The sequence below is a fragment of the Schistosoma haematobium genome, chromosome 1 (genome assembly GCF_000699445.3).
Source record: "Schistosoma haematobium chromosome 1, whole genome shotgun sequence".
Lineage (NCBI taxonomy): Eukaryota > Metazoa > Platyhelminthes > Trematoda > Strigeidida > Schistosomatidae > Schistosoma > Schistosoma haematobium.
The window spans coordinates 46,347,612-46,359,413 of record NC_067196.1 but is presented as its reverse complement, the minus strand read 5'-3'; the positions used below and the strand labels follow the sequence as shown (position 1 = coordinate 46,359,413).

Below are 11,802 nucleotides of genomic sequence, written 5' to 3'. Positions count from 1 at the left end.
AATATTAGGTATCGTAAATACTGTCACTTACAGGTTGTACTTTATCCACTGAACCAAACATCTTGTGATCAAACTTGAAAAGGCAGTCAGAAGAACCAGATGGTGCTTTTTCAGGAAGTAGATGAACAGGTTGATGATTGTCTAGAAAAATACTTAGCATAATGAGGACTCACCTCGTGCACACCGAAGGACGAATTCAGGAACGGAACGAGTCTTTTCTTTGTTATGTGGAATTGACTTCCAATGGAAGACATGTGTATTCGGCTGTTGATTATTAATAATTAAAAAATCAGTCCTCATTGCATGCACACGTCAAGTATGGACAAGTTCATAAGTTCCAAAAAACACACTAGCGGATGAAAGAACATCTTACACGGTGGGATTTCAAAAGAAGAGTTCAGCGTTTGTAAGTTAAACTCACGAGAGAGCTAACTATACAGAAGTCAACTTACAGGTTTATTTACAAACTAAAAAAATTCAGAGGATGATTATTATATATGCTGTGTCGGCCTATACTACTCGTGAAATTAATGTATGCTTCCAAAGCAAATTGACGAATGCTGACCGACTGTATGTAGGAGACTCCGTTTCAATACTTGGCACTTACCCAGAAAGTTGAATTAATGGCTAGAAATGTGAATGCTATTAGTTTTTTTAAAGACTACAGATACACAATGGGACGGTTTCTTTGTTTGAACTTGGTTCCTCCTATGTTTTGCAGCACGAAAACCTACTATATAATTAAACTACAACGATTCAATAGAAATGGGGATAGTGGTCAACTCTAAAAATAAGGTTTAAGAGTTCTAATGACACACCATCATAATTATATTTATTATTGATTTTAACACAGATATTGGTACAAGGAGGCACCAAATACATATGCGCCACGCGAATCTCATTCGATATGTGTGAGGGCTGTGATACTGCCCGGGTGCGCAAACCGGAGCAGGTGGTTTTCTTAGGGGGCCACTTCCCGTAAGCTTTAATTTGACCAAGTGTTCGAGCAGACCTTCTGTGGTAAGCTTTTCATAATATAACATCACAGTAACGCTTGGTCAATGAAGCTGAACATTCTTTTAAGACCACAAAATGCAATTATTATCGGGTGTTAGTAAATATGACTTAGGTGCTACTTTTGGACCGACTCCCGTTAGTGATTGGGATTAAACTTATATAATCTAGTAGTTATGTTAGAACCTGTACATGTTACAAATGTGATAAAAACAGTAGGAAAACTTACTGTGATACAATCCTCGGATAGACACAGTACCAAGTGGTCAAACAAAGTAACATAATTGGATACAAAAGGCATACATGTGTTTCGATCGGTACGAAGATCTGAATCGATATATACAACTAAACCCAGAACAGTGCACATAGAGCGCAGCACGAATCTGAATATAGAGTTCAGTACCGATATAACCAACCTTCGAAGGGATTCGAACTGAGATAGCACCCATGAAGCTAGGAACGCGTGAAGAAATATTACCAGACGCAAAATCACAATTACTAGTCCCAAAGGGGTATATGGGAGTACAAAGAGACCATACGGGAGGATAATTCTAACAGGATTAGAACAACAGGTTCCCAGTTACCTCATTCTAATCTGACTTAGTTGAATTCTTATCCGGTAAGAACGGGATGAGATAGATACACAAACAGAACGTCTGTTACGATCATACATAGTTTGTACTGGAAACTTACCGTTATACAGAAAGTTCAACAGACGTATTCAGTATTTTTCAAACCCTAATAATACGCTTTTATGTCTGAATGAATCAAGACGCATCACCAACTGCGCAAAACCGTAGTGCCCAAAGTGACCTAGAGAATTCTAGGATGACCTCTGCAACAATGATCCAATTTCCAATCTATCTTTGTAAAGCGATTGTTCGAACTGTTTTATCATTTTGAGCCTAAGTCCTGGTATTAGACGACAAATCCACATCATTAGCATTTATTTGCGATAATAATACTGAATTTTTCAGGAAATTGACATTTTTAAGGCTAGCAATTTTTTCTCACGATAATAAGATTCCTGGAGCTAGAAATCTTCACATTATAACGAGCCCTGTGATTTTTCAAGTATGATTCCATTAAAAGTGTCAAACAAGTCAAAATTTGAGAGAAAAAATAAATAGATGGGAAGGAATAAAGGAAAAGTGAGCAGATAATAAAGAGGTAAGCGATGCAAATAACGAACATTTTAGATATATTCGGTGGCTCAGTTTGGGGAGAGCACTCTATGGTGGTCTACTCCATTTCCAATGGGACACTAAAACGTAGTCTTTTGAACAAAGGCGCATGATGGATACCAAATGCTTGCTTTCAGTCTGTCTTCAGTCTTCAGTAATAAGGATAGGAGGTCTGTCGACCTATATTAATCCTTGCAGTTTGTAATACTGTGGAGGTCTGTTCTCGTTTTGAATATATTAACGGAAGGGGCTGATATCACGTGTTCTGGTAGAAGAGAAGAGGACCGAGGATTGTACCTTTGGGAACCCCACTGTTTACAGGTACCCACGAGGAGAGAGCCCCATTAACCCCTACCCTTTGGCTCCCGTCATGGGGGAAGTTACTTATCCAATCTACAACTGCATGAGGATTCCAAAACGTTCCAGTTTGAATTTAAGACCAGAGTGGGAGACCTTATCGAAAGCCCTACTTAGATCTATGAAGATCACATGCACAGAAATATTTCGATCTTTTGCAGCAGCCAAATCTTTCCTTGCAATGAGAAAATTTGTCAAGTAAGATAGGCCTCTCCGAAAACCTTGTTGTTCACTGGAGAAAAGATTATTCCCTTTAACATATTTTATGACGGACATCCGAATGATTTTTTCCATCGGTTGTACAACTGCACCAGTTAAGCTAACGGGTCTATAGTTACTAACTAAATCACTACTCCCAGCCTTATACACCGGACTTATTTTAGCTACTTTCCAGTATCTGGGCAGTCTGGACTGTCTCAGAGACATGTCAAATAGTATCGCTAATGGTTCAGCAATTTCATCTGATATGGCTTTCGTAATCCCAGGATGAATGTCATCAGGACCACTGGACTTATCAGGTTTGAGATGCTGAAGTATCCTTAAAACAGTACCTTTCTCAATGACTACAGGGTCCATCAGCGAGCCGCCGCGATCACAGTGAATCGTTGGTCGTTCCTCATTACCGATAGAAAACACTTTACTAAAATATTCCGATAAAGCTTCAGCTTTTTCGGCATTATTTTCTGCCAAGATTAACGGATTTTCTAGTGATAGAATTCCATCGCTTCTCTTAGTTCGCCTTTTTATATACAAGAATAACTGTTTCGGACTATATCTAGAATTCCTAACCAATTATTTTTCATATGATCGCCTGGTCTTATTTATTAACGCTTCACAGGCATTCCTAGTCTTACAATAACTGGATTTGTATTGTTCTAAGCCAGTAGAGATGAACATATTCCAGTGCTTCTTCCTTCTTCTAATAAGTTTCCTGACTGTTTTAGTCATCCATGGTGGACTGTTATTTGGTCTACGCGGTACCAGGCATGGTATGAACGAGGACGTAACTAGTCTAAACGTACCTTTAAATCCAGGCCATGCTTCTTCAACAGATAGGCTAGTATCTACTAACCAATCTGTCTTAGCAGCGCATTGATGAATGGCTGATATGTTAGCTTTTCATACATTTGGGCGAGGTGTAACCTGATCGTATAACATGCCGCCAGTTCTAAAAGTGGATGACAAAACGGCGTGATCGCTGTTCACTAACGGTGGGAGAATATTAAAGTCGACAATATCCTCAGTCTCATGAGTGATTACGAAATCCAGCAGAGAAGAACCATGGTTAACACCAAAACGTGTGGGTTGGGATACATGCTGCACTAATGCATGCTCCATTATTGTTGTTAGGAACCTACTATCAAAGGAGTTTATAGATCCTTCTGTGGTCATATCAGTCCAACTAATACTAGGTGCGTTAAAGTCTCCTATTATCAAGCACCTGGTATTTTCACTCCAAAGATGAATGTGCTCTAAAATAAAGTCATCAGCCAAGCAGATTGGGCTGCGATAGATGACACCTAGCATAAATGTACTACATCCTATAGCCAACTTACAGCTAATGACTTCACAGGTGCCGCTATCATGGGATTCGCTAGTGGAGGAGCGGATATTTATATTATTGGCTATATATAACAGGACGCCGCCTCCTTTTCTACATCTGTGTCTATCACTCCTGAAGTAGTGGTATCCAGATAGTTCTGGAGTTCATAGAACTTATTTCGTAAACTACGAGCGTTAGCATATAAAACTCCTAAGTAGAACAGCCTATCGACACAGGCCTTGGTAGCATTCGCTTCCAAGACCTGACTATCCGAAAACCCACTAGCCGGAGATTTTCCTCACCGTTTTGTTGACGGGTTTCTAGTTCAGATAGTGCCTTCTTCCTTTTTATTCTATCTTCGAGAGACATGTCAGGTCTAACTCGGATGTCGGAATGGTCGTGACAACGAGCGCTACTTAACAGGTGATCCCGTTGCTTCTCCGATCCTAGGATTACCTTAAGGAGTCTGCATGGACGGGGTCCAACATTGTCCTCGGTCCTCTTGCCTATTCGTACCAATTTTTCGACCTGAACTCCTTTGGAGTTATCTGGTAAAATACAACGAATATATTCTCCTAGCTTTTCTAAGTCATGCGCGTGTCTAATTTTCGGATCATGGTCGTTTGACTCCAGCAATTTGCTAACAATGATATTCGATGATATCAGATTCTTCTGCTCAGTCACGCCAGGGTGGGTTCCTCTCTTACTTTCAGATTTTGGTAGTGCATTTTGTGACTCACAAAAGGAGTCCACCAGTGACTTGCTAACCACCTACAGTGTTTTTATTTTCGTTTCGTTTCCTACGTACCGTAGTCCATTTTTCACCCCTCATAACACTGGGACTATCGGGAACGGTGACTGTTTTATCCAGATCTTCGGTTCCCACTAAGGTGCATTATTAACAATGTCAGTACCAGGTGGTACTACTCCCCCTGTTAATGTCAACGATGATTTCACTTTTGCGTCGGTCAAACTCGGTTGTTTGAGGCGTCGCGTAACAGCAGGTACTACACTGACACATTCGGCACTGTCAGTGCCCGTGTTGTCAGCGTATATGCTATCATTCTTCTTATAGGCCAAAGCCAATAGGCTCATAGCCTCCTGTATTAGTAACGTCTTATCTGCACAGCGAAACATGCAAAGCCAATGTGAGTTAGGCTTCGAACATCTTTTGTATGCAGTAGGACTTAAACGGGTGCACATTTTGTAGAACCACTTATTGCATTAATCACAGTGCATTCCCTCCTCCACAGGGAACAAACAGTTTGGGTGTCCACATTTGGGAGTACTACCAACCATTTTAGTCTGATCAAGGTGTAATACACAATATGATCACAGTATGAACACAAATGTCAGTCAACGAATAAAAGGTTACCACAAGACAAACTTAAGCATGATTTCAAACCTTAGCTAAAGTACTTTGATATAGACCAAGAATGCTTTCGAATGTAATAAATACACAAAAGCCAAAAAACTCAATAGAATATCACTTTAACTGTAGTAGATTCAATTAAAGTGTAAATCGTAGTTTTGATACGTAATTTACGATCAAAACAGTTAACTAATTCAACGAGAAACAATACCACTGTCCTTTTTAGATAGCGCGCGTCCATCGACGTCAGAAGTTTCATAGCTGTGCCCTCAGAGCAAATCTCTGAAGAAGAAAAAAAGCGAAACAGAAGAGCAGCAAGGCACTTAGATATGAACGCCAAACGTTGCTTAACATTGTGTAGTAGAACGAACAGAGGTATAATAAATTAGAATAAATTCATATTATCTCTTGTTAGAGAGAAATGAAGTCAGAGGCTCCATATTATAGAATGTAGTAATAAAGAACAATGAGTTTTGTCATTTAACAAGTTGGAGTAAGCTTACATGAAGGAAAGGAAGTCAAGGCTGGTACAAGGAAAGCGGTTTATTAGAAGAGAGTGTGCATATAGAGAGTGGAGTGTTAAGAATACTAATGACTATATCTTTTGCTGCCTATTTTTTTCCTTTTTTTGTCTATCCGATGCCAGCTGCACAATCCTAGTGTAAAAGTCCGAGTTAGCATGTTATAGGTTGTCTTAGTAGAATAGCCAATCCAGCATAGTATTGGAAACGTGAGTCTGAGTGGTGAGCGTAGGAAAACAATCATAAAGAGCCTGATACATAAAAAATGTTCTGCCCCCACAAACACGGCTGGATTGAAGTCATCGCCCTCACCATCAATGCTTGCTGGTCAGTAACTCCACCCTCCCTCCTTTTGTGATGTTAGGCTCATTTAAGCTTATTTTTGTATATATGTCATACCTCACACAATCCTCTGTGTTTCAGATCCTGTTGGAAAGCACTATTTTTATAAGTATCATTTTACAAGCTTATCAGGCAGTTACAAGTTACGGACTGTGGGTGAGGCATCGATGCAGTGCTTTTGTTGACTATAGTATAAAGTATAGTTTGCCAATCAGAGTATAAGCATTAAAGCAAGCGGAAAAGTATAGAAGTATATGAGTTGTGGATAAGGTAACGAGTGGAGAAATATTAATTGCTAGTCAACATACTGTGCAGAAGAGTAAAACGTTAATACAGGATAAACAGGAAGAAACTCACAGTAACTTGGTGCTGATGTTATTTTGTGTTGTCCTAACCAGTTGATTGGTAACAGGCTCCATAGATGCAAGACCACTGGTGATAGGCAGTCGATTGTGTGGTCCTCTTGACTTTATGAGGGTGGTAGTGAGTGTCCCTTAGCGACCGAGTTTAGTTGAACAGTATCGATAGGTCCAACGAGTTACCTATCTACTTCAAGTGAAGAAGTAGGGTGGAAAAATGGACTAATACAACTGAAAAGCAGGAAAAATAAGGCAAACTGAACTTGAAGTCCATTTTGGTCTAGACATCGAGAGAGTGGGGCGTAGATGTGTTCGTACGTGCAAGATCAGTGGAAGTGAGGGCTTGATCAAGCAGTTTTACAAACGTATGTAATTCATCTGCAATGCGAATTTCCTTAAGTGTGGAGAATGCTTTCTTCACGCTGTCGTTTAAATTGGTGATTTGTTCTACCAAGGTGGTCCGTTAGACGTCCCATGACATACATAACATTCATAAACCGTCGATAGAAACCTACCAGGCCATCGAACGTACGAAATTGCTTGGCTACCGTCGGTTCTTGGTAAGCCAAAATGGCCGCCGTTTTAATTTTCAGGGGCGGATGCCCTGAATATCAGTAGCGTGTCTAAGAAAATATAGGTAGTCGGTGCCAACTTGACATTTCTGAGTGTCCACAGTAATGCTGTCCTTTGCAGTCGTTCAGAAACAAGGTCCAAGTGTTGAAGATGAGATCCTCTGTTCAGATGTGCAATAGAGCACTCATCTATGTATGCATATACGAGATTGAGACCTGAAAAGTTTGTGCGGCATTTCTCAAACCGAAAGGTATGCGCAAATATTTGTAGAGTCTGAAGGAGGTGACGATAGCAATTTTGGGAATGTAGTTAGCAGCCATGGTAATTTTCTTATACGCTTTAACCAGGTCGGTTTTCGAAAAGACAGTTGCATCTTTTAAGGTAGCCCTCAAATCGTGCATGTGAAGCAACTGGTACCGATCAGGAATGGTTTTCGCATCCAGTTACCGAGTCATCGATCGGACGCCAATCGTTGCTGTCTATTTTACGGACCATTGTAAGGGAGATGCCCATGAGCCGTTCAATGGCCGACTGATTCCCAAGTTTTTCATATGGTGGAACTCGACTTTGGCTAACCTTAGCTTTTCGGGAGCTATTCGGTGCGATTTCGCGAATACAAGTGTTCATGTAGTCGTGATTTGGTATATAACATCGCTGGTTACGAGATGGCGAACTTTCGTCATCACATCAGTTGTGTACAAAAGCGGCTATTTTTACTCTCCACGGTTGCCGTTGACGCGTGCCGGCCGGGAAGTTTACCGAAGATTTTTCCGTGGTGGATGGTTCAGAGCTCGGAAAAATGCAGAGTTTCGTGCAATTTCGAGAAGACTTACCATACTTATTGTGTTTCTGATACTCTTTAGGATTATCTGCTTCTCTCGGTCTAGAGACAGATCTTTTTCGTGACGAGCTTCTTTGTGGAGCTTAGCAATGACTGCTGTTTCAGCAGGCCTTCATCAAATGTCCGTTGACCAACAGCCTGTCATTCGTAGCAACATTTCTGTTACTGAGTAATGTTGTGGAAGAGTTGGTCTCAACTTTGTCGTTCGGCTAGCTATCCACATTCAGGGATAGTTTTTTAAAGTTTCGGAAGGTTCCGAAACATCACTAGTAAACATACCAGTTGAGATCACACGGTAGTACCTTCTCTACTGCGGTAAGTTGTGCACGTGGATCGGTCACGCCATGCTCGTGGAAGCCAGCCTCTGCATAGCAGAACCAGGCTTTGATGTTGTCGGGCCATGATTGCATCAACAAAAAGTGTGGGAGGCGAAAGGGTCTTAATCTCACATAACTTAGGAGTCTATTCCGTCATGATGAATACAAGCATAACGTTGCACGAGAAAAGATATCCGAAAATATGAAAACAATATCACAATATGTGAAAATAAAAATTACTAAGTGATATACAATGTTTCAACAGGGAACAGATACACAGTCCACAGTTTGGTGTACCAGATAACGGCGAGCTCACTACAGAATTCGGAGTTTGATAACACCTTTACACCTAACACCTTCGTAATTGGAGGACACCAACTCAGTCGAATTAGAAGACAGAAATGAAGGGGTTCGAAGTTATGTCTGAAAGCTATCGAAATATCAAGGAGCATTTGTTCTAATCTGGATAACAGTTGTAAGAGATGCATAGCACGACGTACCCATTCGTGATCTGGTGCAGATACATGACCGAGAGCCTTCAGATAGATTTGTGCATTAAAACTAATGGGGTCAGAATCAAAAATGTCGAAGACGTACAGAGCTACTAATTTTGTGGGTTTATTTACCACTACCATTTCGCATCTGATTATGAGCTATAAGAATTCTTTAAAGCGGCGGAAAACGTGTTCAATGGAAAAACATTATAGACAACAATTATAGGGGATAATTGGCTGTAGCATATATCATACAGGATTTTTATTTTTTCATCAATGTCTTTTAAAACAGAATGGTTGTTTGTATATATTATAATTGCTAACTAATTTGTTTGATTGCCGCTTCTGAATGCGTCTGCGATTAAAATTTGACTTACTGATTTACCCTCTGTCTACTTATTCAACACTGTCTGATACACATTGATTCATCTGCTTAAAACCATTGTGTTGATTAATATGGATGTCTATCTAAGTAGTACTAAGGTTTCTCAACTGAATAAATCTTACGAGTTCAAACTACATTTTCAAGTTTTCCTTAAATATGATTATCTTCCTAAAGAAAACTTTAGTAATAACGCATTGTCATGAATCAATATTTTTCGTGTTTAGCTGTTGTTTTAGATGTCTTGTTGTATATCATGTGAAACTAAAATATATCAATAATGTATGGCGTATACACATGATATTTTAATATTTTAAGACTCCTATTTCATCAAACTGAAGCCAAATAGGTAATTTATACCAAGTATACTTTCTCCATGTGGATGATTATTCTGAAGTCGGTAAACTCTAATGTTACTGCTAAATGGTTTTTAAAAGTCATGGTGTTTAGCTAAATTCTAAAAATGAAGTTAAATGTATGAAGTGCATTTAAAGTCCGTTACTTAAAAAAAATGCTTGGTTCAATAGAAATAAAAGCGTGACATGCTTCAGATATCTTCTGATTTACAATGAAAACGAAAAGAATAACTAGTTCACTATATGTTTTATATTTATACAATGAACACAAGTTAAAGCAGTTGATGGAATAATCTCTATATTTTACTACTTAATCCCATCTGTATAGGACAACTGTAATTAAAACATTCAAAAGTAATCGTTCATTTTGATATGATTAATTAACTTAGTTAAACAAAGTAAACGAACTGAAGTCATTCATCCGACAAAAGGAATATTAGACATATGTGTCGTTCAAGATTTAGAACCACTATATGGTTTAATACCAAAAACTACTAGTTTGTAAAAATGAGTAAGACGTTATCAAATGAATGATTTTAAATGAAACCAAAAAAAAAGAATTTCATATTGCTTCGAGATAGTTAGTTGGTACGAATTTAATTTCACCATATGGATGAAATTTGACTAAACTCCAATTAGTATTCCCATTTTGACCATAAGATCTTATGATTGTCACTAACTGACCTTTGGACAATATTAGAACATTTTTATTTTTAGACGAAAAGTCATGAGTAATTCTGTGAGTTGGTTTATCGGGAAAATCATCATTCATACAGAGTTTTGAAGTTGAAGGTTGTTCTTTCACACTTATATATCTAATGTCATCACCTGAAGAAATCCTGCACAGTTTTTTCTCCTGTTGGTAATCAGTCTCACGATACTATATAATAGAGAAAAAACCGTCAAGAATAAATTGTAAGGTAAAAGTCAGTCCAATTTTAGAACAGTATTCAAAATATCTCCAGAAATTAGAAGACCAATATTGCAGAAGACCTACAGTTCATGTCTAAATTTAACCTTGTTTAGAGAAACTGATATTGAAACTACATAACTAACGCAGTAATAATTTAGTCTTTGAGTATACAGTTTGCCTGTTACACAGTGCAGGAATTCGAATAATAATGAATTTATTTTTCAAAAAAATGTTTTTAATTACCTGTATATATGAAATGAAATATTATAGTTTGCGTAAACGTTTCTATCTTAAATAATAATCCGCTGATTAACGTGGATTTTAGTCTAATCGATTAAAATTGGTGAGCTGTTTTCTTTCACCAGAATAAGCTGTGCATTAACATGGCACTACACAGTATCACTTTAATATTAGTTCCATGTTAAGAATTTCCCCGCACGATAAATTCATAATCGGAGATGTTGAAAAAAGTGTATCTCGATTTAGTAACTATTGTGGCAAGAGAACTATCTTCCTTATTCAAAATGTTTTCACCAGTTACTTGAACAATTAACATATGGACACTTATTCGTTGAAAATGCTTTTGAATATCGATCAAATCTAATTCTAAAATAATATTTTATTGTACGGATTTGAATCCGTAAAAGACACTAACTAGCCTATGACATAAATGAGAAGTAAAATAATGACAATTAGTAGGTCACACTTTGAAATATGAAATTCTTATTTAGAAATATCAGAACTGTAACTGCAATACTACTGTAACATAAACTTCTCATAATAAACTTTAGTGTTTATATTCTATGCTTGAACAGCATTACCACTCATTAAAAAGTAACTGTCTTCAAAATGATTGACATATCAGCTTCATATTTTTTCTAAAGTAAAAATTAATGGACCACACGTTAAAAAATATAAGAAAGTATATTTTGGTCAGAAGTATACCCAAGTTCCATGGCAGCTTACTCATACTCGTCGAGTCACAAAGCATTATTCACACCAAATTATTATTCTACATTACTCTAGTTATTACACTAGTTTTTAGATGAAAAATCATACCTTAATGTAGTACATAAATATCTATAAGTTCCAAGTCTTATATCTCAAAAAACCACAGTCATCTGTTTTGACGAATTATTCTAAACACATTATGGATGAATTTTTATCGGTAAATAATCGGTTGCATTTACATATGTTCTTAGTCACTGGTTGGGAAGTTAATTACCTTCAGCGT

At 38.0% G+C, this 11,802-nt stretch overlaps 1 protein-coding gene across 3 annotated transcripts in view; it reads right to left on the bottom strand.

Annotated features, from left to right (window-relative positions):
- ARHGEF9_1 (guanine nucleotide exchange factor 9) overlaps window positions 1-11,802 on the bottom strand; it is a 66,630-nt gene that overhangs the window by 9,208 nt on the left and 45,620 nt on the right. For 2 of the 3 annotated variants that reach the window (XM_012944912.3, XM_051208855.1), the window contains one exon: window positions 9,914-10,535. In XM_012944912.3, coding sequence (XP_012800366.3) covers window positions 10,218-10,535 — 318 coding nt within the window. In that variant the 3' untranslated portion in view covers window positions 9,914-10,217. Of the gene's footprint in view, window positions 1-31; window positions 142-173; window positions 10,536-11,802 lie in introns of those variants that run through there. The other variant, XM_051208856.1, reaches the window with a different exon arrangement.